Source organism: Bombina bombina, chromosome 1 (genome assembly GCF_027579735.1).
Source record: "Bombina bombina isolate aBomBom1 chromosome 1, aBomBom1.pri, whole genome shotgun sequence".
Classification (NCBI taxonomy): Eukaryota; Metazoa; Chordata; class Amphibia; order Anura; family Bombinatoridae; genus Bombina; species Bombina bombina.
The window spans coordinates 1,007,844,800-1,007,872,357 of NC_069499.1; the positions used below are offsets into that span (position 1 = coordinate 1,007,844,800).

Genomic DNA, 27,558 nt, shown 5'->3' on the forward strand with positions numbered 1-27,558 from the left:
GAGCTCCGGTAAATTTCCTTACCCACACAGCGGAAGACCGGAACCATACGGAACGGCGAGCAGTGACAGGGGCGTTACGTCATACGCCCAGCTGAGCTCAGACGCACGCATACGGACACAACCGCGGACGGACGACAGCCTGAGGAGGGGAGAGAGCGGAGGAGCCGGATAGCTGCGGGAAGCAGACAGGTTCCATCTCCCCCAGGACCGGGCACCAGCGATCAGCGGAAAGTGAGTCCCCTAATTTACGTTTGATAAGTGCCAGCAATGTTCGAATAAGTGTTCCGTGTCTCAACCCTGATACAGTCAAAGGGGCGCCTAGCACCCACTATACGGAAGGGAGTACAAACTTTGTCTTATATCCTGAGTTGCTGGTGTAGACACCAGGGTGGATTTTGGATGCTGTTTTTGTCTTATGGACAGGATTTTTTCCTGAGATCTTGCGAAAATTTACCCTGCGGGTTAATGCCTTCCAGTTCCCCTTCTGATCTTCGTTCACGCGAGGGTGGAGAGTGATATACACAGCCTAGACCGAGACTTTGGCATGGAGTTGGTGTATCTGTCTTAACAGACTTACATGGTTTAGCGGCTGGGGAAATCATTCCCAGTGTTTCGTTCAGATCTCCCTGTTCTGAGAATTTTTTTTCTCTTAAGCTCTTCTGGGGAGGTTTTGACTTGTCACTTCCTTGTCCGTGAGGAGAGAGTGTCCTAGGCAGGTCCATGGGTTGGGAGTTTTCTTCCTTTGGTTCCTCAGCAAGCAGTCTGCTTGGAGGATTTGGTCTTCTGGGTTCATACCAGATGGGACCTCTCAGTGGGGAGATCTTCTTTTTTAGAAGGAGAGTTCCTAGTGTTAAGCGGGGGGTCTCATGTTTGATGGTGGGCGGAGGCCCACTTCGGCTCATTACCAGCGACCCTCTCTATGAGCATACTCCTCAGGATAAGATGTCCCATACCATCATTCCCTGCTCAAATGTTTGTATCTAATGGGGAAGACTATCAAGATTTCAAGGCGTCTGTGTTAGCTCCACCGCTTCTGTAGCAGAAGGTGGGTTTGAACCCAGGTGGGGCTCCGACCTTTTCATTCAGAATATGCTAGACATCTAGCATTCTTTAGAGGTTTCTTTTTAACCTTTTTCTATTTCGACCATGTCACGCTTTGTTGGGGATGGTTCGATCCTAGCAGGAGCAGGCGTCTGTGAGACGGTTGGCAACGTTTATATCTACGAGTCATATCGCAGAGTAGGGGCTTCACCTCCATGTACCTTGTTACAGGGATTTGCTGGAGCGGGGGTTTTGTGTTCATCACAATCTGGATTCTCTGAGGCTGACTGCGTGGAATTAAACGCTTAGGGCTAGATTTATCAACGTTGAGGCGTACAGGGGCACGTATACCCGCTCCTGTATGCCTCATCTCGCCTGTGGCTGGGCGAAATTACTTGCAGGTAATTAACATTGCACACAAGCGCAATTTTGTGCTCGCGTGCAATCCCGCCCCCTGCCCGCGCACAGCCAATCACGCAAGGGCAGGAGCTGTCAATCTCCTCGGTCGGACTCGACCGAGAAGATTGAATTTCACCACAATAGAGGTGGCATAGATGTTAGGGAAGCAGCGGTCTGGTGACAGCTGCTTGATAAATCCAGGCGAGCAAGTTCTTGAGAGAACATGCTGCCGTAGGGGCTTAATAAATCTAGCCCTTAGTCTTAGCCATGAGAGGTTTTGTCTAAAAGGATGTTTTATACTCTCGTTTTAGCTCATAAGCCGGTGTATCGTTGCCTCTATCAAAAGGGGTGCAGGACCTACTTTTCAGGTAATGGTGTCCTATGATGGCTTAATGGTGAACTTTGCTGCTTTAGAAGCTGTAAGTCCAGAGTTCAAATCCAGCTGTGGCTATGTACTCTTCTTAATGCATGACCTACTTTTTCTGGTATGAAGAGCAGGGATTCCCCTGGCATAAGGCCAGGTTTTCGAGGATCTTTCTTTTCTCCAGGATGCTCTGGAGAAGTGCTTTTTCTGTGGCTCCCTTAGGGGACAGATTTCGGCCCTATCAGTTTTTTCTGCTCGAGAGGCTCACAGAGCTTCCAGATGTCCAGTCTTTGGTTCAGACTTGACTAAATCAGGCCTGTGTTTAGATCTAGTGCTCCTCTTGGGAGTTTACATCTTGTTCTAAGTTTTGCAGTAGGCTCTGTTTGGGCTTATGCATAGTGTTGACATTAAGAGTTTCTGTCTTGGAAGGTTCTTTTCTACTGCACTATTGCTTCGGCGCACAGAGTCCTGAGAGGGCTGCCTTGCATTGTGATTTTCCTTACCTAGTTTTTCATGCGGCTAAGGCTGTTCTTCGTACTGGGTTAGGTTTTCTTCCTATGGTTGTATCAGTTTGCAATATCAATCAGGAGATCTTTAGGGCTCTTCAGAATTGACCCAATCTCAGGAAGGGATCCTACTTACTATTTCAGTCTCGAGACGCTCAGATGGAGCTGATAGATGCTCTAGTGGTTCTTGAGCATCTTCTTGGGCTTTTCGTCATGAAGATTCTATAGACCAGATATGTAAGGCAGCCCCTACAATTTTACCACTTTGATGTGTATGCCTCTTCCGAGGCAGCTTTTGGCAGGAAAGTACTGAGGCCCACAGTTTCTGATAAGTTACTTCCTGCCTTAAGTGTAATTACATTTATTTATCCAGTAAGCATACATTTATTTATTTTTATGTTATGGCTTAAAGGGACATGAAGCTGTTTTTCTTTTATGATTCAAATGAAGCTTGATATTTTAAACTTTCCAATGTACTTTTATTATTTTTATATATAATTCTGGGTTTGTCCAAGTTTATCAGATTCCAATCAGCCAACATAACCTCGGTGGCGTACATCAACCATCAGGGGGAACAAGGAGCACCCTAGCAATTTGGGAAGTATCTCGGATTCTGGAATGGGCTGAGGTCCTCAACTGCTCGCTGTCAGCGATCCACATTCTGGGTGTGGACATCTGGGAAGCAGATTTTCTCAGCAATCCTTTCATCCGGGGGAATGGTCTTTCCTTCCCGAGGTGTTTGCAGAGATTATCAGCAGATGGGGGACGCCGGAGATAGCTCTCATGGCGTCCCAACTCAATTCCAAGCTACCCAGATACGGGTCGCGGTCCAGGGATTCTCAGGCAGAGCTGATAGATGCATTAGCAGTGCCTTGGAAGTTCAGTCTAGTTGACATTTTTCCACCGTTACCACTTCTCTCTCATGTAGTGGCCCGCATCAAGCAGGAGCAAGCTTCGGCAATACTAATTGCTCCATTGTGGCCGCGAAGGATGTGGTTCGCGGACCTGGTGGATATGTCTTCATCTCCCCATGGAGGTTACCTTGTTGCAGGGATCTGCTGGAACAGGCTCCTTTTGTTCATCAAAATCTAGATTCTCTGAGGCTGACTGCGTGAAGATTGAACGCTTAGTATTAGCCAAGAGAGGTTTTTCTGAGAGAGTGATTGATGTTTTTATTCAAACTCAAAATCCTGTCACTCGTCGCATCTATCATAAGGTGTGGAGGATCTACTTATTCTGGTGTGAAGAGCGTGGATTCCCCTGGTATAAGATCAAGGTTTCCAGGATTCTTTCCTTTCTCCAGGATGGTATGGAGAAGGGCCTTTTCTGCGAGTTCCCTAAAGGGACAGATTTCGGCTCTATCTGTGTTATTGCACAAGAGGCTCGCTGACCTTCCTGATGTGCAGTCTTTTGTTCAGGCCCTGGCTAGAATCAGGCCTGTGTTTATACCTACCGCTCCTCCTTGGAGTTTAAATCTAGTTCTTAAAGTTTTTCAGAGGGCTCCGTTTGAGCCTATGCATTCGATTAACATTAAATTACTGTCTTGGAAGGTTCTTTTTCTACTGGCTATTGCTTCGGCACGCAGAGTCTCTGAGATGGCGGCCTTGCAATGTGAGTCTCCTTACCTAGTTTTTTGTGCCGATAAGGCTGTTCTTCATACTGGGTTGGGTTTTCTTCCTAAGGTCGTTTCTGATCATAACATCAATCAGGAGATTGTGGTTCCTTCCTTGTGTCCTAATCCTCCTTCGCCGAAGGAACGGTTACCTCAAAATTTGGATGTGGTTCGGGCGTTGAAATTTTATTTTCAAGTTACGAAGGATTTTAGACAGACTTCTTCCTTGTTTGTTGTCTATTCTGGGAAGCGTAGAGGGCAGAAGGCCTATTCCACTTCCTTATATTTTTGATTGAAGAGTATTATTCGCTTGGCATATGAATCAGTGGGACATAAGCTTCCTCAGAGGATTACGGCTCATTCAACTAGAGCTGGGGCTTCATCCTGGGCCTTTAAGAATGAGGCCTCTATGGAGCAGATTTGTAGGGCGACTACCTGGTCCTCCTTACATACTTTTTAAAAAATGTATAAATTTGACGTTTTTCCTTCGGCTGAAGCAGCTTGTGGGAGAGAGGTTTTGCAGGCTGTGGTGCCCTCAGAATAAGGATCCGCCTCTCTTTTACCCTCCCGTTTTCATTCAGTGTCCTTTAGAGCTTGGGTATATGTTTCCCACAAGTAATGAATGAAGCCGTGCACTCTCCTCATATTAAGAAGGAAAACATAAATTATGCTTACCAGATACTTTCCTTCCCTTCTGTATGAGGAGAGTCCATGGCCCCCGCCCTTTTTATTCCATTGTGCGGACCTAAATTTTAGTTTTTTTCCTCTGGCACCCTTTAGACCCTCATATTTCTCCTATTGTTACTTGTTCCCTTGGCAGAATAACTGGGATATGAGGGAAGTGGGGGAGGTATTTAAGACTTTGGCTGGGGTGTCTTTGCCTCTTTCTGGTGGCCAGGTTCTGTATTCCCATAAGTAATGAATGAAGCCGTGGACTCTCCTCATACAGAAGGAAAGGGAAATTATCTAATAAGCATAAGATAATAACAACAACAAGCAGATGAGTAGCACTCTAATAAACAATACAAAAGTGTACAGGTGCTTCCTAGAAAAATGGATATATAACAGCATAGAAAAGGGAGTAGAAACTCCACAATACAGAGTTTCTAAAAGTCTAGGCAAAATCAGCACAACTGTCTAATAAAAAAACACACTAGAGATTCATTAAGTCAAAAATAGAAAACGTTTAATAATAAAAAATTATTAATCATACATCCAATCATTCAAATCACATTCATACAGGGGATCCCATAGTAGCGCATATAAAGACACACTGGCTGAGAGTTAGTCTGGTGCACCAGAAGTAAAAGAATTAAGTGTCATTTAAGGTAAATGCATATTATTTGTAATCCAAAGGAAGGGAAATTGTCCCCAAATATTCTCAAAGCCAGGCGAATCAAATCTATACCCCTGTTCCTCACACTGATGTAAAACGTTAGAGCTTATTTAAAGGGGGAGCTGTACATCTCCGCGTCTTTTTCACAGGTATACCGTGCTAACAAGCCAAGTTAGTTAAGTATTACAGTTCACATAGATACCTGTCTTTTTTCACGCGGCCGCTCCTCCCTTACAGGCTGCTCCCATAACGTATCATTTCTTTCATATTATTGGCAAGAGTCCATGAGCTAGTGACGTATGGGATATACATTCATACCAGGAGGGGCAAAGTTTCCCAAACCTCAAAATGCCTATAAATACACCCCTCACCACACCCACAATTCAGTTTTACAAACTTTGCCTCCCATGTAGGTGGTGAAGTAAGTTTGTGCTAGATTTCTACATTGATATGAGCTTCGCAGCAGGCTGAAGCCCGGTTTTCCTCTCAGAGTGCAGTGAATGTCAGAGGGATGTGAAGAGAGTATTGCCTATTTGAATACCATGGTCTTCCTCTAGGGGATCTATTTCATAGGTTCTCTGTTATCGGTCGTAGAGATTTCTTCTCCTTCCTCCCTTTTCAGATCAACGATATACGCTTATATACCATTACATCTACTGATTCTCGTTTCAGTACTGGTTTGGCTATCTACTATATGTAGATGAGTGTCTTGGGGTAAGTCTTATTTAATTTATGACACTCTAAGCTATGGTTGGGCACTTTATATGTAAAGTTCTAAATATATGTTTTAAACTTATATTTGCCATGATTCAGGATAATCAGTGTTCCTTCTTTCAGACTGTCAGTTTAATTTTTTGGAAAAATGCATATGAATTAAATATTTTTTCTTACCTTAAAATTTTCAATTGACTTTTTCTTCTAAATTGCGGGCTATAAGGCTCGCGGGTGCAGAAAATGCTACAATTTATTGTGTCATTTTTGGCGCGAGACTTTTTTGGAGTGAGAATATAGTCATTTCCGGCGTCATAGTTGACACCGGAAGTTTTTACGTAGTTGCGTCATTTTTGACGCGTTTGTTACAGACGTTTTTTGGCGCAAAAAATGTGGGCGTCAGTTTTTTTCACATTATTTCAGTCTCACTTTTTAATTGCTTCTGGTTTCTAGAGGCTTGTTTTGTTTTGCATTTTTTCCCATTCCTGAAACTGTCATTTAAGGAATTTGATAATTTTGCTGTATATATTGTTTTTTCTATTACATATTGCAAGATGTCACTACCTGATCCTGGATCAGAATCTACTTTTGGAAAGACGCTGCCTGATGTTGGTTCTACCAAAGCTAAGTACATTTGTTGTAAACTTTTGATAACTGTTCCTCCGGCTGTAGTTTGTGTTAGTTGTCATGATAAACTATCTACCGCGGATAATATTTCCATTAGTAATAATCCATTACCTGTTGTTGTTCCTTCAACATCTAATGTTCAGGATGTTCCTGTTAATGTAAAAGAATTTGTTTCTAATTCTATTCGGAAGGCTCTGTCTGTTATTCCTCCTTCTAGTAAACGTAAAAGGTCTTTTAAAACTTCTCATATTTCAGATTAATTTTTAAATGACCGCCATCATTCTGACTTATCTATCTCTTATGAGGATCTATCTGGTTCAGAAGATTCTGCCTCAGATATTGACACTGATAAATCTTCATATTTGTTTAAGATGGAGTTTATTCATTCTTTACTTAAAGAAGTGTTGATTGCATTAGATATGGAGGAGTCTAGTCCTCTTGATATTAAAACTAATAAGCGTTTAAATTCAGTTTTTAAACCTCATGTAGTTATTCCAGAAGTTTTTCCAGTTCCTGATGCTATTTCAGAAGTAATTTCTAGGGAATGGAATATTTTGGGTACTTCTTTTACTCCTTCTCCAAGGTTTAAGAAATTGTACCCTTTGCCTTCTGATAGATTAGAGTTTTGGGAAAAAATCCCCAAAGTTGATGGGGCTATCTCTACTCTTGCTAAACGTACTACTATTCTTACGGCAGATAGTACCTCTTTTAAGGATCCATTAAATAGGAAGCTTGAATCATTTCTAAGGAAGGCTTATTTATGTTCAGGTAATCTTCTTAGACCTGCTATTTCTTTGGCTGATGTTGCTGCAGCTTCCACCTTCTGGTTGGAGGCTTTAGCGTAACAAGTGTCAGACCATAATGCTTATAGCATTGTTAAACTTCTTCAACATGCTAATAACTTTGTTTGTGATGCCATTTGTGATATCATTAGGATTGATGTCAGGTATATGTCTTTAGCTATTTTAGCTAGAAGAGCTTTATGGCTTAAATCTTGGAATGCAGATATGACTTCTAAGTCAACGTTGCTTTCTCTTTCTTTCCAAGGTAATAAATTATTTGGTTCTCAGTTGGATTCAATAATTTCAACTGTTACTGGGGGGAAGGGAGCTTTTTTGCCTCAGGACAAAAAATCTAAAGGTAAATATAGGGCTGCTAATCGCTTTCGTTCTTTTCGTCAGAATAAGGAACAGAAGCCTGACCCTTCCCCTAAAGGAACAGTTTCCGTTTGGAAACCTGGAATAAATCCAAGCCTTTTAGAAAGTCAAAACCAGCTCCCAAATCCGCATGAAGGTGCGGCCCTCATTCCAGCACAGCTGGTAGGGGGCAGGTTACGATTTTTCAAAGATGTTTGGATCAATTCGATTCAAAATCTTTGGATTCAGAACATTGTTTCTCAAGGGTACAGAATAGGTTTCAAGGTAAGACCGCCCGTGAGAAGATTTTTTCTCTCACGCATTCCAGTAAACCCAGTAAATGCTCAGGCGTTTCTGAAATGTGTTTCAGACCTGGAGTCGGCTGGGGTAATTGTGCCAGTTCCAGATCTGGAATGGGGTCTGGGGTTTCTCTTGTAAAGGTGTATCCAGTCCACGGGTTCATCCATTACTTGTGGGATATTCTCCTTCCCAACAGGAAGCTGCAAGAGGACACCCACAGCATAGCTGTCTATATAGCTCCTCCCCTAACTGCCACCCCCAGTCATTCTCTTGCAGCTCTCGACAAGAAAGGAAGTATCAAGAGATATGTGGTGACTTAGTGTAGTTTTTACCTTCAATCAAGAGTTTGTTATTTTTAAACGGTACCAGCATTGTACTGTTTTACTCTCAGGCAGAAATTGGAAGAAGAATTCTGCCTGGAGGTTTGATGATCTTAGCGGTTTGAAACTAAGGTCCATTGCTGTTCTCACACATAACTGAAGAGTATGGAAAGAAAACTTCAGTTGGGGGGGACGGTCTGCAGATTACCTGCTTTGAGGTATGTTCAGTATATTTTTTTCTAGAGATGATAAGGTCTAGAAAATGCTGACATTGCCTGGTATATTTGAGGTAAGCCTGATACAGTGATTTAACATCGACTGGGATCATGCTTGCAAAAAAGGGTAATATTCATGTTAATACTCATATTTCTTAGTGTAAAAACGTTTGCATGGTTTATAGAAAAAAAGTTTTTTCTCTGAGGGTGATAAATCTTTATTTGGGGCCTAGTTTTCCACATGGCTAGTTAGATTACTCCTAGGAGTACTTTTTTAAGGCCCGCTGACATTGAGTGCATGGTGGGAGGGGCCTATTTTCGCTCTCTAAATGCGCAGTTGATTTTCAGACTGAGACATCCAGCTTCCCTAAAGGAGTCCTCTGGCATCTAGGACCACTATAGAGGGTTTTGTTCCTACCTGTTTAAGGGCAGGTAGGAGCCACAGCAGAGCTGTGGCAGTGTGTTTGACTGTTTAACGGTTTTAACGTTTTTCTAATCCGTTTTGGGGCCTAAGGGGTTAATCATCCTTTTGCAAGTGGGTGCAATGCTGCTTTAGTCCCTTATACACACTGTAAAAATTTCGTAGAGTTTACTACTTTTTAACACTGTTTTGCAGTACCGTTTTTATATAATTGCTTTTTCACATTTATTAAAGTGTTTTCCAAGCTTGCTGGTCTCATTACTAGTCTGTTAAACATGTCTGACATAGAGGAAACTCCTTGTTCATTATGTTTAGAAGCCATTGTGGAACCCCCTCTTAGAATGTGTACCAAATGCACTGACCTTTCTATAAGTTATAAAGACCATATTATGGCTTTTAAAGATTTATCACCAGAGGTTTCTCAGACTGACAAAAGGGAGGTTATGCCATCTAGCTCTCCCCACGTGTAAGAACCTATAACTCCCGCTCTAGTGACGCCAAGTACATCTAACGCGTCCAATGCGTTTACCTTACAAGACATGGCGGCAGTTATGAATCATACCCTCACAGAGGTATTGTCCAAACTGCCAGGGTTACAAGGAAAGCGAGACAGCTCTGGGGCTAGAACAAATACAGAGCTTTCTGACGCTTTAGTAGCTATGTCTGATATACCCTCACAATGTGCAGAAGCCGAAGCAGGAGAGCTTCTATCTGTGGGTGACATTTCTGATTCAGGGAAGGCGTTACTTCAGTCTGACTCTGAAATGACAGCGTTTAAATTTAAGCTTCAACACCTCCGCTTGTTGCTCAGGGAGGTTTTAGCGACTCTGGATGACTGTGACACCATTGTAGTCCCAGAGAAATTGTGTAAAATGGACAAATACTTTGCAGTGCCTGTTTACACTGACGTTTTTTCCAATCCCTAAGAGGTTTTCAGAAATTATTACTAAGGAATGGGATAGACCAGGTGTACCGTTTTCTCCCCCTCCTGCTTTTAAAAAGATGTTTCCTATAGATGCCGCAACACGGGACTCGTGGCAGACGGTCCCTAAGGTGGAGGGAGCAGTCTCTACCCTAGCTAAGCGTACAACTATCCCTGTAGAGGACAGTTGTTCTTTCCTCGATCCAATGGATACAAAATTAGAGGGTTTCCTTAAGAAAATCTTTATACAACAAGGTTTTATTCTCCAGCCTCTTGCATGCATTGCCCCAGTCACTGCTGCATCGGCTTTCTGGTTCGAGTCTCTTGAGGAGGCTCTACAGGTAGAGACCCCGTTGGATGATATCCTAGACAGGCTTAAAGCTCTTAAGTTAGCCAATTCATTTATTTCTGATGCCGTTTTTCATTTAACCAAGCTAACGGCTAAGAATTCAGGTTTTGCCGTTCAGGCGCGTAGGGCGCTATGGCTTAAATCCTGGTCAGCTGACATTACTTCAAAGTCTAAACTTCTCAACATCCCCTTCAAAGGGCAGACCCTATTCTGGCCTGGACTGAAGGAGATCATTTCTGATATTACTGGAGGAAAAGGCCACGCCCTTCCCCAGGATAGGTCCAACAAATTAAGGACCAAACAGACTAATTTTCGTTCCTTTCGAAACTTCAAGAGTGGCGCAGCTTCAACCTCCTCTACTGCAAAACAAGAGGGAAATTTTGCCCAGACCAAGCCGGTCTGGAGACCTAACCAGGCTTGGAACAAGGGGAAGCAGGCTAAAAAACCTGCTGCTGCCTCTAAGACAGCATGAAGGAGTAGCCCCCGATCCGGGACCGGATCTAGTGGGGGGCAGACTTTCTCTCTTCGCCCAGGCTTGGGCAAGAGACGTCCAGGATCCCTGGGCTCTGGAGATTGTTTCCCAGGGATATCGTCTGGATTTCAAAACTTCATCTCCAAAGGGGAGAATTTATCTCTCACAATTATCTTCAAACCAGTTAAAGAGAAGCATTCTTACTTTGCGTTCAAGACCTACTGGTTATGGGAGTGATCCACCCAGTTCCAAGGGAGGAACAGGGGCAGGGCTTCTATTCAAATCTGTTTATAGTTCCCAAAAAAGAGGGAACTTTCAGACCAATCTTGGATCTCAAGATCCTAAACAAATTTCTCAGGGTCCCATCCTTCAAGATGGAGACTATTCGAACCATCCAGGAGGGTCAATATATGACTACCGTGGATTTAACGTGGATTTAACGGATGCTTATCTACACATTCCGATACACAGAGATCATCAGTTTCTCAGGTTCGCCTTCCTAGACAGGCATTACCAGTTTGTGGCTCTTCCCTTCGGGTTAGCCACGGCACCAAGAATCTTTACGAAGGTTCTAGGGTCCCTTCTGGCGGTTCTAAGGCCGCGGGGCATAGCAGTGGCCCCTTACCTAGATGACATTCTGATACAGGCGTCAACTTTTCAAATCGCCAGGTTCTGGCATTCCTGAGGTCTCATGGGTGAAAGGTGAACGAAGGAAAGAGTTCTCTCTCCCCTCTCACAAGAGTTTCCTTCCTAGGAACTCTGATAGATTCAGTAGAAATTAAATTTTTTCTGACAGAGGTCAGGTTGTCAAAGCTTCTAACTTCCTGCCATGCTCTTTATTCCACTTCTCGTTCGTCAGTGGCTCAGTGTATGGAAGTAATCGGCTTAATGGTAGCGGCAATGGACATAGTTCCGTTTGCCCGCCTACCACTGCAACTTTGCATGCTCAATGAGTGGAATGGGGATTACACAGATTTGTCCCCTCTACTAAATCTGGATCAAGAGACCAGGGATTCTCTTCTCTGGTGGCTATCTCGGGTCCATCTGTCCAGAGGAATGAGTTTCCGTGGGCCAGAATGGACTATAGTGATGACAGATGCCAGCCTTCTGGGCTGGGGTGCAGTCTGGAACTCCCTGAAGGCTCAGGGTTCGTGGACTCAGGAGGAGGCCCTCCTTCCGATAAACATTCTGGAACTAAGAGTGATATTCAATGCTCTTCAGGCTTGGCCTCAGCTAGCTGCGGTCAGGTTCATCAGATTTCAGTCGGACAACATCACGACTGTAGCCTATATCAACCATCAGGGGGGGAACAAGGAGCCCCCTGGCAATGTTGGAGGTTTCAAAGATAATTCTATGGGCAGAGGTTCACTCTTGCCATCTCTCAGCTATCCATATCCCAGGAGTAGAGAACTAGGAGACAGATTTTCTAAGTCGGCAGACTTTTCATCCGGGGGAGTGGGAGCTCCATCCGGAGGTATTTGCCCAATTGATTCAACTATGGGGCAAACCAGAACTGGATCTCATGGCGTCTCGTCAGAACGCCAAGCTTCCTCGTTACGGGTCCAGGTCCAGGGATCCCAAGGCAGCGCTGATAGATGCTCTAGCAGCGTCCTGGTCCTTCAGCCTGGTTTATGTGTGTCCACCGTTTCCTCTGCTCCCTCGTCTGATTGCCAAGATCAAGCAGGAGAGAGCTTCAGTGATTTTGATAGCTCCTGCGTTGCCACGCAGGACTTGGTATGCAGATCTGTTGGACATGTCATCCTTTCCACCATGGACTCTGCCGCTAAGGCAGGACCTTCTACTTCAAGGTCCCTTCAAACATCCAAATCTAATTTCTCTGCGTCTGACTGCTTGGAGATTGAACGCTTGATTCTATCAAAGCGTGGTTTTTCCGAGTCGGTCATTGATACCTTAATTCAGGCTCGAAAGCCTGTCACCAGGAAAATCTATCATAAGATATGTTGTAAATATCTTCATTGGTGTGAATCCAAGGGTTACTCATGGAGTAAAGTCAGGATTCCTAGGATATTATCCTTTCTCCAAGAGGGATTGGAGAAGGGATTGTCAGCTAGTTCCTTAAAGGGACAGATTTCTGCTCTGTCTATTCTTTTGCACAAACGTCTGGCTGAGGTTCCAGACGTTCAGGCGTTTTGTCAGGCTTTGGTTAGAATCAAGCCTGTGTTTAAACCTGTTGCTCCGCCATGGAGTTTAAATTTAGTTCTTAAAGTTCTTCAAGGGGTTCCGTTTTAACCTTTGCATTCCATAGATATTAAACTTTTATCTTGGAAAGTTCTGTTTCTCCAACATTGGTGTGTCCGGTCCACGGCGTCATCCTTACTTGTGGGATATCTCTTCCCCAACAGGAAATGGCAAAGAGTCCCAGCAAAGCTGGCCATATAGTCCCTCCTAGGCTCAGCCCACCCCAGTCATTCTCTTTGCCGTTGCACAGGCAACATCTCCACGGAGATGGTTAAGAGTTTTTTGGTGTTTAAATGTAGTTTTTATTCTTCTATCAAGTGTTTGTTATTTTAAAATAGTGCTGGTATGTACTATTTACTCTGAAACAGAAAAGGATGAAGATTTCTGTTTGTGAGAGGAAGATGATTTTAGCAGACAGTAACTAAAATCGATTGCTGTTTCCACATAGGACTGTTGAGATGAAGTAACTTCAGTTGGGGGAAACAGTTAGCAGACTTTTCTGCTTAAGGTATGACTAGCCATATTTCTAACAAGACCATGTAATGCTGGAAGGCTGTCATTTCCCCTCATGGGGACCAGTAAGCCATTTTCTTAGTCAAACAAACAGAATAAAGGGCTTAATATGGGCTAAAAAACTGGTAGACATTTTTATGGGCTAAATCGATTGCTTTATTTGGGCATTTTATTCATATTTATGCTGACAATTCGCATTTATAAACTTGGGGAACGTTTATTAAACGGCAGGCACTATGTTAGACAACTTTTCCAGTCAGGGGGCCTTCCTAGTTGTAGACTGAGCCTCATTTTCGCGCCATTACTGCGCAGTTTTTTTTTTTTGAGAGCAGGGCATGCAGATGCATGTGTGAGGATCTGAAATTTGCTGGAAAAGCTTCTAGAAGGCGTCAATTGGTATCGTATTCCCCTCTGGGCTTGGTTGGGTCTCAGCAAAGGCTATAGCTGGGACTGTATAGGGGTTAAATTTGTAAACGGCTCCGGTTCCGTTATTTTAAGGGTTAAAGCTCTGAAATTTGGTGTGCAATACTCTTAATGCTTTAAGACACTGTGGTGAAATTTTGGTAATTTTTGAACAATTCCTTCATACTTTTTCACATATTCAGTAATAAAGTGTTTTCTGTTTAAAATTTAAAGAGACAGTAACGGTTTTGTTTTAAAACGTTTTTTGTGCTTTGTTGACAAGTTTAAGCCTGTTTAACATGTCTGTGCCTTCGGATAAGCTATGTTCTATATGTATGAAAGCCAATGTGTCTCCCCATTTAAATTTATGTGATAATTGTGCCATAGCGTCCAAACAAAGTAAGGACAGTACTGCCACAGATAATGAAATTGCCCAAGATGATTCCTCAGATGAGGGGAGTAAACATGATACTACATCATCTCCTACTGTATCTACACCAGTTTTGCCCACACAGGAGGCCCCTAGTACATCTAGTGCACCAATGCTTATTACCATGCAACAATTAACGGCTGTAATGGATAACTCCATAGCAAATATTTTATCCAAAATGCCTACTTATCAGAGAAAGCGCGATTGCTCTGTTTTAAACACTGAAGAGCAGGAGGGCGCTGATGATAATTGTTCTGTCATACCCTCACACCAATCTGAAGGGGCCATGAGGGAGGTTTTGTCAGATGGGGAAATTTCAGATTCAGGAAAAATTTCTCAACAAGCTGAACCTGATGTTGTGACATTTAAATTTAAATTAGAACATCTCCGCGCACTGCTTAAGGAGGTGTTATCTACTCTGGATGATTGTGACAACTTGGTCATTCCAGAGAAATTATGCAAGATGGACAAGTTCCTAGAGGTTCCGGTGCACCCTGACGCTTTTCCTATACCCAAGCGGGTGGCGGACATAGTAAATAAGGAGTGGGAAAAGCCTGGCATACCTTTTGTTCCCCCCCCCCTATATTTAAGAAATTATTTCCTAAAGTCGACCCCAGAAACGACTTATGGCAGACAGTCCCTAAGGTCGAGGGGGCAGTTTCTACTCTAAACAAACACACTACTATTCCTATCGAAGATAGTTGTGCTTTCAAAGATCCTATGGATAAAAAATTGGAGGGTTTGCTTAAAAAGATTTTTGTACAGCAAGGTTACCTTCTACAACCCATTTCGTGCATTGTTCCTGTCACTACAGCAGCGTGGTTCTGGTTCGAGGAACTAGAAAACTCGCTTAGTAAAGAGACTCCATATGAGGAGGTTATGGACAGAGTTCACGCACTTAAGTTGGCTAACTCTTTTATTTTAGATGCCGCTTTGCAATTAGCTAGATTAGCGGCGAAAAATTCAGGGTTTGCTATTGTGGTGCGCAGAGCGCTTTGGCTAAAGTCTTGGTCAGCGGATGTGTCATCCAAGACAAAATTGCTTAACATCCCTTTCAAAGGTAAAACTCTATTTGGACCAGAATTGAAAGAGATTATTTCAGACATCACTGGGGGAAAGGGCCACGCCCTTCCACAAGATAGGCCTTTCAAGGCCAAAAATAAGTCTAATTTTCGTTCCTTACGCAATTTCAGGAACGGACCGGCCTCTAATTCTGCATCCTCTAAGCAAGAGAGTAATGCCTCACAACCCAAACCAGCCTGGAAACCGATGCAAGGCTGGAACAAGGGTAAGCAGGCCAAGAAGCCTGCCGCTGCTAACAAAACAGCATGAAGGAGTGGCCCCCGATCCGGGACCGGATCTAGTGGGGGGCAGACTCTCTCTCTTTGCTCAGGCTTGGGCAAGAGATGTTCAGGATCCCTGGGTGCTAGAAATAGTTTCTCAGGATTATCTCCTGGAATTCAGGGAACTACCCCCAAGGGGAAGGTTCCACATTTCTCACTTATCCTCAAACCAAATAAAGAGACAGGCGTTCTTACATTGTGTAGAAGACCTGTTAAAGATGGGAGTGATACACCCAGTTCCAATAAAGGAACAAGGAATGGGATTTTATTCCAATCTGTTCGTAGTTCCCAAAAAAGAGGGAACTTTCAGACCAATTTTGGATTTGAAGATCATAAACAAATTTCTCAGGGTACCATCGTTCAAGATGGAAACCATTCGAACGATTCTACCCACTATCCAGGAAAGTCAATTTATGACTACCGAATATGTAGGATGCGTACCTACATATTCCTATCCACAAAGAACATCATCAGTTCTTAAGGTTCGCTTTTCTGGACAAGCATTACCAGTTTGTGGCCCTCCCATTCGGGTTAGCCACTGCTCCAAGGATTTTCACAAAGGTACTAGGGTCCCTTCTAGCGGTTCTAAGACCGAGGGGCATTGCAGTAGTACCTTACTTGGACGACATTCTACAAGCGTCGTCCCTGTCAAAAGCAAAGGCTCATACAGACATCGTTCTGGCCTTTCTCAGATCACACGGATGGAAGGTGAACATAGAAAAAAGTTCTCTGTCTCCGTCGACAAGAGTTCCCTTCTTGGGAACAATAATAGATTCCTTAGAAATGAGGATTTTTCTGACAGAGGTCAGAAAGTCAAAACTTCTAAGCACTTGTCAAGTTCTTCATTCTGTTCCTCGTCCTTCCATAGCGCAGTGCATGGAAGTAGTAGGGTTGATGGTTGCAGCAATGGACATAGTTCCTTTTGCACTAATTCATCTAAGACCATTACAACTGTGCATGCTCAAACAGTGGAATGGGGACTATACAGACTTGTCTCCAATGATTCAAGTAGATCAGAAGACCAGAGATTCACTCCATTGGTGGCTGACCCTGGACCATCTGTCCCAGGGAATGAGCTTCCGCAGACCAGAGTGGGTCATTGTCACGACCGACGCCAGTCTAGAGGGCTGGGGCGCGGTCTGGGAATCCCTGAAAGCTCAGGGTCTATGGTCTCGGGAAGAGTCTCTTCTCCCGATAAACATTCTGGAACTGAGAGCGATATTCAATGCTCTCAGGGCTTGGCCTCAACTAGCAAAGGCCAGATTCATAAGGTTCCAATCAGACAACATGACGACCGTTGCGTATATCAATCATCAGGGGGGAACAAGGAGTTCCCTGGCGATGAAAGAAGTGACCAAAATAATTCAATGGGCGGAGGATCACTCCTGCCACCTGTCTGCGATCCACATCCCAGGTGTGGAAAACTGGGAGGCGTATTTTCTGAGTCGTCAGACATTCCATCCGGGGGAGTGGGAACTCCATCCGGAGATCTTTGCCCAAATAACTCAATTACGGGGCATTCCAGACATGGATCTGATGGCGTCTCGTCAGAACTTCAAGGTTCCTTGCTACGGGTCCAGATCCAGGGATCCCAAGGCGACTCTAGTAGATGCACTAGTAGCACCTTGGACCTTCAACCTAGCTTATGTATTTCCACCGTTTCCTCTCATTCCCAGGCTGGTAGCCAGGATCAATCAGGAGAGGGCCTCGGTGATCTTGATAGCTCCTGCGTGGCCACGCAGGACTTGGTATGCAGACCTGGTGAATATGTCATCGGTTCCACCATGGAAGCTACCTTTGAGACAGGACCTTCTTGTTCAGGGTCCATTCGAACATCCAAATCTGGTCTCCCTCCAGCTGACGGCTTGGAGATTGAACGCTTGATTCTATCGAAGCGTGGGTTTTCAGATTCTGTTATAGATACTCTGGTTCAGGCCAGAAAACCGGTAACTAGAAAGATTTACCATAAAATATGGAAAAGATATATCTGTTGGTGTGAATCCAAAGGATTCCCATGGAATAAGATAAAAATTCCTAAGATTCTCTCCTTTCTACAAGAAGGTTTGGAGAAAGGATTATCTGCAAGTTCTCTAAAGGGACAGATCTCTGCTTTATCTGTCTTACTACACAAAAGACTGGCAGCTGTGTCAGATGTTCAAGCATTTGTTCAGGCTCTGGTTAGGATCAAGCCTGTTTACAGACCTTTGACTCCTCCATGGAGTCTAAATCTAGTTCTTTCAGTTCTTCAAGGGGTTCCGTTTGAACCTTTACATTCCATAGATATTAAGTTACTATCTTGGAAAGTTTTGTTTTTGGTTGCAATTTCTTCTGCTAGAAGAGTTTCAGAGTTATCTGCTCTGCAGTGTTCTCCGCCCTATCTGGTGTTCCATGCATGGTTTTGCGTACTAAGCCTGGTTTTCTTCCTAAGGTTGTTTCTAACAAAAATATTAACCAGGAGATAGTTGTACCTTCTTTATGTCCGAATCCAGTTTCAAAGAAGGAACGTTTGTTACACAATTTGGACGTAGTCCGTGCTCTAAAATTCTATTTAGAGGCTACAAAAGATTTCAGACAAACATCTTCCTTGTTTGTTGTTTATTCTGGTAAAAGGAGAGGTCAAAAAGCGACTTCTACCTCTCTTTCCTTTTGGCTTAAAAGCGTCATCCGATTGGCTTATGAGACTGCCGGACGGCAGCCTCCTGAAAGAATCACAGCTCACTCCACTAGGGCTGTGGCTTCCACATGGGCCTTCAAGAACGAGGCTTCTGTTGACCAGATATGTAAGGCAGCGACTTGGTCTTCACTGCACACTTTTGCCAAATTTTACAAATTTGATACTTTTGCTTCTTCTGAGGCTATTTTTGGGAGAAAGGTTTTGCAAGCTGTGGTGCCTTCCGTTTAGGTAACCTGATTTGCTCCCTCCCTTCATCCGTGTCCTAAAGCTTTGGTATTGGTTCCCACAAGTAAGGATGACGCCGTGGACCGGACACACCAATGTTGGAGAAAACAGAATTTATGCTTACCTGATAAATTACTTTCTCCAACGGTGTGTCCGGTCCACGGCCCGCCCTGGTTTTTTAATCAGGTCTGATGAATTATTTTCTCTAACTACAGTCACCACGGTATCATATGGTTTCTCCTATATATATTTCCTCCTGTCCGTCGGTCGAATGACTGGGGTGGGCGGAACCTAGGAGGGACTATATGGCCAGCTTTGCTGGGACTCTTTGCCATTTCCTGTTGGGGAAGAGATATCCCACAAGTAAGGATGACGCTGTGGACCGTACACACCGTTGGAGAAAGTAATTTATCAGGTAAGCATAAATTCTGTTTTTTAGTCGCTATCTCCTCGGCTCGAAGAGTTTCGGAGTTATCTGCTTTACAGTGTGATTCCCCTTATATGATTTTCCATGCAGATAAGGTAGTTTTACGTACCAAACCTGGGTTTCTTCCTAAAGTGGTATCTAATAAGAATATCAATCAGGAGATTGTTGTTCCTTCATTATGTCCTAATCCTTCCTCTAAGAAGGAACGTCTATTACACAATCTTGATGTAGTTTGTGCTTTAAAGTTTTATTTACAAGCTACAAAGGATTTTCCTCAAACATCTGCTTTGTTTGTTGTCTACTCTGGACAGAGGAGAGGCCAAAAGGCTTCGGCAACTTCTCTTTCTTTTTGGCTGAGAAGCTTAATCCGCTTAGCTTATGAGACTGCTGGCCAGCAGCCTCCTCAAAGAATTACAGCTCATTCCACTAGAGCGGTGGCTTCCACATGGGCTTTTAAAAATGAGGCCTCTGTGGAACAGATTTGTAAGGCGGCAACTTGGTCTTCGCTTCATACTTTTTCTAAATTCTACAAATTTGATACTTTTGCTTCCTCTGAGGCTATTTTTGGGAGAAAGGTCTTACAGGCAGTGGTGCCTTCCGTTTAAGTGCCTGCCTTGTCCCTCCCTTCATCCGTATCCTAAAGCTTTGGTATTGATATCCCACAAGTAATGGATGAACCCGTGGACTGGATACACCTTTACAAGAGAAAACAAAATTTATGCTTACCTGATAAATTTATTTCTCTTGTGGTGTATCCAGTCCACGGCCCGCCCTGTCATTTTAAGGCAGGTGTTTTTCATTTTTAAACTACAGTCACCACTGCACCCTATAGTTTCTCCTTTTTTCTTGCTTGTCTTCGGTCGAATGACTGGGGGTGGCAGTTAGGGGAGGAGCTATATAGACAGCTCTGCTGTGGGTGTCCTCTTGCAGCTTCCTGTTGGGAAAGAGAATATCCCACAAGTAATTGATGAACCCATGGACTGGATACACCACAAGAGAAATAAATTTATCAGGTAAGCATAAATTTTGTTTTTACTCAAATCTGTTCATTGTACCAAAGAAGGAGAATTCTTTCAGACCAGTTTTGGATCTAAAAATATTGAATCGTTATGTAAGGATACCAACATTCAAGATGGTGACTATAAGGACTATTTTGCCTTTTGTTCAGCAAGGGCATTATATGTCTACAATAGACTTACAGGATGCATATCTTCATATTCCAATTCATCCAGACCACTATCAGTTCCTGAGATTCTCTTTTCTAGACAAGCATTACCAGTTTGTTGCTCTTCCTTTTAACCTAGCAACAGCTCCAAGGATCTTTTCAAAGGTTCTCGGTGCCCTACTCTCTGTAATCAGAGAACAAGGTATTGCGGTATTTCCTTATTTGGACGATATCTTGGTACTTGCTCAGTCTTTACATTCTGCAGAATCTCATACGAATCAACTTGTGTTGTTTCTTCAAAGACATGGTTGGAGGATCAATTTACCAAAGAGTTCCTTGATTCCTCAGACAAGGGTAACCTTTTTGGGTTTCCAAATAGATTGTGTCCATGTCTCTAACAGAAAAGAGACGTCTGAAATTGGTTTCAGCTTGTCGAAACCTTCAGTCTCAATCATTCCCTTCGGTAGCTTTGTGCATGGAAATTCTAGGTCTCATGACTGCTGCATCGGACACGATCCCCTTTGCTCGTTTTCACATGAGACCTCTCCAGCTTTGTATGCTGAACCAATGGTGCAGGGATTATACAAAGATTTCACAATTAATATCCTTAAATCCCAATGTTCGATCTTCTCTGACTTGGTGGTTGGATCACTTTAATCGTTTAATTCAAGGGGCATCTTTTGTTCGTCCAACCTGGGCTGGGATCTCAACAGATGCGAGTCTTTCAGGTTGGGGAGCTGTATGGGGATCTCTGACAGCGCAGGGGGTTTGGGAATCTCAGGAGGCGAGATTACCAATCAACATTTTGGAACTCTGTGCGATTTTCAGAGCTCTTCAGTTCTGGCCTCTTCTGAAGAGAGAATCGTTTATTTGTTTTCAGACAGACAATGTCTCAACCGTGACGTATGTCAATCATCAAGGTGGGACTCACAGTCCTCATGCTATGAAAGAAGTATCTCGGATACTGGTATGGGCGGAATCCAGCTCCTGTCTAATCTCTGCGGTTCACATCCCAGGTATAGACAATTGGGAAGCGGATTATCTCAGTCGCCAGACGTTACATCCGGGCGAATGGTCTCGTCACCCAGAGGTATTTCTTCAGATTGTTCAAATCTGGGGACTTCCAGAAATAGATCTGATGGCTTCTCGTCTAAACAAGAAACTTTCCAGGTATCTGTCCAGATCCAGGGATCCTCAGGCGGAAGCGGTGGACGCGTTGTCACTTCCTTGGAATTAGCAACCTGCTTATATCTTTCCACCTCTAGTTCTTCTTCCAAAAGTGATTTCCAAAATCCTAATGGAGCGTTCGTTTGTACTGCTGGTGGCTCCAGCATGGCCACACAGGTTTTGGTATGCGGATCTCATTCGGATGGCCAGTTGCCAACCTTGGACACTTCCGTTAAGGCCAGACCTTCTATCTCAAGGCCCATTTTTCCATCAGGATCTCAAATCATTAAATTTGAAGGTATGGAAATTGAACGCTTAAAACTTAGTCATAGAGTTTTCTCTGACTCTGATTAATACTATGTTACAGGCTCGTAAATCTGTGTCTAGAAAGATTTATTACCGAGTTTGGAAGACTTACATTTCTTGGTGTTCTTCTCATAAATTCTCTTGGCATTCTTTTAGAATTCCTAGAATTTTACAGTTTCTTCAGGATGGTTTGGATAAGGGTTTGTCTGCAAGTTCCTTGCACAGAAAGATTGCTAATCATCCTGATATTCATTGTTTTGTACAGGCTTTGGTTCGTATCAAGCCTGTCATTAAGTCAATTTCTCCTCCTTGGAGTCTTAATTTGGTTCTGAGGGCTTTACAGGCTCCTCCCTTTGAACCTATGCATTCTCTGGATATTAAATTACTTTCTTGGAAAGTTTTGTTCCTTTTGGCCATCTCTTCTGCTAGAAGAGTTTCTGAGTTATCTGCTCTTTCTTGTGAATCTCCTTTTCTGATTTTTCATCAGGATAAGGCGGTGTTGCGGACTTCTTTTAAATATTTACCTAAAGTTGTGAATTCTAACAACATTAGTAGAGAAATTATTGCCCCTTCATTGTGTCCTAATCCTAAAAATTCCCTGGAGAGATCTTTACATTCTTTGGATGTAGTAAGAGCTTTGAAATATTATGTTGAAGCTACTAAAGATTTAAGAAAGACTTCTAGTCTATTTGTTATCTTTTCTGGTTCTAGGAAAGGTCAGAAGGCTTCTGCCATTTCTTTGGCGTCTTGGTTAAAGTCTTTGATTCATCATGCCTATGTAGAGTCGGGTAAATACCCGCCTCAAAGGATTACGGCTCATTCTTCTAGGTCAGTTTCTACTTCCTGGGCTTTTAGGAATGAAGCTTCTGTTGATCAGATTTGCAAAGCAGCAACTTGGTGTTCTTTGCATACTTTTACTAAATTCTACCATTTTTATGTTTTTTCTTCTTCAGAAGCAGTTTTTGGTAGAAAAACTTTTTGATTTGGGTTGTGGATTATTTTTTCAGCGGAATTGGCTGTCTTTATTTAATCCCTCCCTCTCTAGTGACTCTTGCGTGGAAGTTCCACATCTTGGGTATCTGCTATCCCATACGTCACTAGCTCATGGACTCTTGCCAATTACATGAAAGAAAACATAATTTATGTAAGAACTTACCTGATAAATTAATTTCTTTCATATTGGCAAGAGTCCATGAGGCCCACCCTTTTTTGTGGTGGTTATGATTTTTTTGTATAAAGCACAATTATTCCAATTCCTTGTTGATGCTTTCGCTCCTTTCTTATCACCCCGCTTCTTGGCTATTCGTTAAACTGAATTGTGGGTGTGGTGAGGGGTGTATTTATAGGCATTTTGAGTTTTGGGAAACTTTGCCCCTCCTGGTAGGAATGTATATCCCATACGTCACTAGCTCATGGACTTTTGCCAATATAAAAGAAATTAATTTATCAGGTAAGTTCTTACATAAATTATGTTTTTCTGGGGTAGATTGAATCAGGCAAGGGATCCGCTGATAGACGCTGCAAAACACAGTCTATCAGCGGATCCCTTGCCTGATTCAATCTACCCCAGAAAATGATACGTTATGGGAGCAACCTGTAAGGGAGGAGCGGCCGCGTGAAAAAAGACAGGTATCTATGTGAACTGTAATCTTTAACTAACTTGGCTTGTTAGCACGGTATACCTGTGAAAAAGACGCAGAGATGTACAGCTCCCCCTTTAAATAAGCTCTAACGTTTAACATCAGTGTGACGAACAGGGGTATAGATTTGATTCGCCTGGCTTTGAGAATATTTGGGGACAATTTCCCTTCATTTGGATTACAAATAATATGCATTTACCTTAAATGACACTTAATCCTTTTACTTCTGGTGCACCAGACTAACTCTCAGCCAGTGTGTCTTTATATGCGCTACTATGGGATCTCCTGTATAAATGTTATTTGAATGATTGGATGTATGATTAATAATTTTTTATTATTAAACATTTTCTATTTTTGACTTAATGAATCGCTAGTGTGCTTTTTTATTAGACAGTTGTGCTGATTTTGCCTAGACTTTTAGAAACTCCGTATTGTGGAGTTTCTACTCCCTTTTCTATGCTGTTATATAGCATAAGATAATAATTTGTTTTTACCTCATCTGTATTTTCAGAGACTTTTCATGGTCATACTTTGTTTCTTCTTCAAGTGTGGTTAAATGGATTTATCTGTAATAATTGATGGTTTAAAAATACAGAAAACATTATTCCAATGTGTGTGTACCTTAGGACCGTGTTCTTCTTATTTCCAGTCCTCAAGGTGCCTTAAAAGGTCTGATTTTAAAGGATTTCCCTACCTGAGAACAAGTGAAAGAATCATGATTGAGCTAGTGAACAGCCTTAAAAGGGAAATATAGAAAATCTGGCCTTTCTGGAGCTGCTTGTGGACTTGAAATGTGAAACACTGCATTGGGAAATGATGCTCCCACTGACTGACTTCATGGTCTGACTTTACCATCCATAGCAACAGTTCTTGATTATGTTGTTTTTGTTTCTAGCTTCAACCGTCTGGATCTTCCACCCTACAAAAGTTATGAACAGCTGAAAGAGAAGCTTTTGTTTGCAATTGAGGAAACGGAGGGATTTGGTCAGGAGTAACATAAAACGTGGGGAGAGATATCAGCGGATTCTGCACACTGCCGCTTGCTCTCTACTCCAATCAGTTTTTTCATTTTTCTTCCATGTGATTTTGAACCATCCAAGGACACTTTCTTTGCCTGGAAGATCCTCCTTTGTTAATTTTTGTTTAATATCTTATACATCAACACTGAGGAAGCTCATCAGACAGCATTTGTCTTAAGTTAAATATAGAATTATTTTTTATGTGTTCCCATCTTGTGTAACCTCAAAACTTACATCTGGTAGCAAATGTGTTAACAAACTAAAGCGTAAATTACTTGATTCTTGAGGTTAGAATTTTGACATTTGGTTATATTAATAAAGTAGTGTTATTCCATGGGACACCTTACAGCCCACTGAGCTGTATATAGAGCCATATTTATTATGTACCACGGGAAGGTGTTCCATGGATTAGTACACAATAGTAATGTAACCACAAAACAAATTTGTGTGTTGGATTTGCCTTGCATAGACCTTTTGAATTAAACTGCAGCTTTATAGGTTAATAGCTTACTTTAACAGTTCAGCAAAATACTTTAATGTGTTTCCTAATCCATATTCATGCTATGGGTCCTGGCTTCACTAAGACATTGTTTAAAAGAAATTCTCTCTAAACAGTTCTTCTAGAATAGAGCCATAGAATAGCTTTGCTGCAGAATAAAATGTAATGTTTTTAAACATCAAATATATTAGAGAACATACACATTTGTAACCTTGTTTTAGTACAAGGAGATCCTAAATTAGTTTTGTTTTTAAACATTACCCATTTTAAATAACTGCAACTTTTTTTGCCATCCCTGGTGAAATTGCATTATGAGAGTAATGAGTTCCTCCTCTTACTAATATTGTGGGATCTTTTATACATAAGTGGTTTCAGCTGCACTTTTAAGTCTCCCGTTTAAAGAGTCTGCCTTCTTCGAATAAACATAGTAAGAAATTGCTCTTATTAAAGTATAAATTTGACTTTATATGGGTAATATCAATATCTTAAATATCCAGTATTTTTCACAATTCAGCCAGGGATAAGCCTTTTGTTTTTATTTCTTAAATTGTATTTTCTACCTTTCAGACTCGGCTCCTCAATATTTAGCTGATGTTGTAATTATCAGATTGGCAATTAAAGGGACATAATACTCATATGCTAAATCACTTGAAACTGATGCAGTATAACTGTAAAAAGCTGACAGGAAAATATCACCTGAGTATCTCTATGTAAAAAAGGAAGATATTTTACCTCAAAATTTCCTCAGCTCAGCAGAGTAAGTTCTGTGTAAAAAGTTATACTCAGTTACTGCCCAGCTTGCAGGTAAAAAAAAAAAAATGAAGAAATGAACAGCAACCAATCAGCATCAGCAGTGCTGAGGTCATGAACTCTTTTACTGTGATCTCATGAGATTTGACTTAACTCTCATGAGATTTCATTGTAAACTTCCTTTAAACTGAATAGGGAAATAACATGAGTGCACGAGGCTCATCTCTTCGGCTGTCCCGGGACAGACATACTGATATGCTGCTTAGAAATCCTTTACAATAGGATGTGGCTACTGGGGAACTTTTGAGGTAAAATATCTTTCTTTTTTACATAGAGATGTTCAGGTGATATTTTCTAGTCAGCTTTTTACAGCTATACTGCATCACTTTCAAGTGTTTAAACATTTGGGTATTATGGCCCTTTAAAGTAGATACAAATATAAGGGGATACTTAAAATTAGCAATACTTGAAATTTAGCCATTGGAATTGGTCAATTTCCATCCTCCATTTGATTGATTTGCTTTCTCCAGACTTTTTTTCAGTAGTTAAAACTGTCTCAGCCAAAGGTGCTTACAAGTCATTTGGCAGTGACAGAGTTAACAGGTGCTCATGTATAGCATTTTTGCAACCAGAATATTGTCTATTTCCTTTATCTGAATAATCCTGGAATTTGCTTACTCGGTGGTAGATCATCATGGCAGATGAAATCATATGAAGCATTTTTCCAGGCTGATGACTTTGCTGCTCATATTGTAGAAGATGGCCTTTACCCATGAAGGACAGTATCTGTATCCTATGCTGCATCTTACAGATTTCTGAAAATTAAATTATTAGATATAACAATATTATATAGAGCTTTTCTATCATTAAACATGTATGTGTTATCTTCCCTTCCACTCTTCTGTTTTAACCTCAGCATCAAATGCCACATGTCGTGGCTTGTTTTTTTCTGGTGGAGGGTTAAGCACAGAAGGCAAGACATGTAAATCTCATTTAAAATATGAAAAAGGCTCTTTGCCCTATATTTTTAACAATACTTAAAGCTATAATTCATATGGAATTCTCCCTAGTTCTATAGGGTAGGCTCCTGTAATATTTTTATGATTGACATAGGAAAATGTTCTAATTGCTTGTGTATATATAAATATATATATATATACATAAATATATATATTTTTCTTTTTTTCCCCCCAAAAAGAGCGTGGGGAAATGGAATTTTATTTAAATCCTTCACCATCAGTATCCATTGAGTAGCAACGTGTTATAACTTCATATATACATTAATTTAGATACTGCATTGCCCTTTCCCCACCCTCTCTTTGCCTAAATCTTGTTGGGTGAAATAAAAAAAGATCTGCAAAATATATCAATATAAATAAATGTAAAAAAAATAAATAAAATTAATTTCACTCTGTCTGGTGGTGGAGTTTTTTCCTTTGTAAATTCAACATTCATTTAGTTTAGATATGAACTATGGAGTCAGTTTCAGAACAATATAGTTGCATCAAAACAGATTTAGATATGCGAAGACAAAGCTAGTGTAGCATGAAATAGTAATGCAAACATCAGGGTCTGTAGACCTAAATAAGTAGCTTCTCTGCATTTATAGCTTCCCATTATAGATTGTTCTGTCAAGCAATACAATGTACACATGCATGGAAAAGGTACATCAAGAATGTGTGTGCTGCCATATTTGTACAATAATTAGTGATAAATTCAAGCTGTAAATACCTAATTTCAAAAACGTGCCTTCATAGAGTCTGTGCATTATCTTACACTGAGTACAGTTTTACAATGCCTAATAAGAGGAAATAATGATTCTTTCTCTTCTAAGGTGTATCCAGTCCACGGGTTCATCCATTACTTGTGGGATATTCTCCTTCCCAACAGGAAGCTGCAAGAGGACACCCACAGCAGAGCTGTCTATATAGCTCCTCCCCTAACTGCCACCCCCAGTCATTCTCTTGCAGCTCTCGACAAGATAGGAAGTATCGAGATATGTGGTGACTTAGTGTAGTTTTACCTTCAATCAAAAGTTTGTTGTTTTTAAACGGTACCGGCGTTGTAC

At 41.9% G+C, this 27,558-nt stretch overlaps 1 protein-coding gene across 1 annotated transcript in view; it reads left to right on the forward strand.

The window, feature by feature from the left end:
- Positions 1-26,904, forward strand: part of ITCH (itchy E3 ubiquitin protein ligase) — a gene marked incomplete at its 5' end in the record, with an annotated part of 589,083 nt that extends 562,179 nt beyond the window's left edge. Inside the window, 1 exon segment of the mRNA XM_053713073.1 lies at positions 24,118-26,904. Within this exon segment, the coding sequence (XP_053569048.1) occupies positions 24,118-24,217 (100 nt within the window).
- Positions 26,905-27,558: the final 654 nt, after the last annotated feature.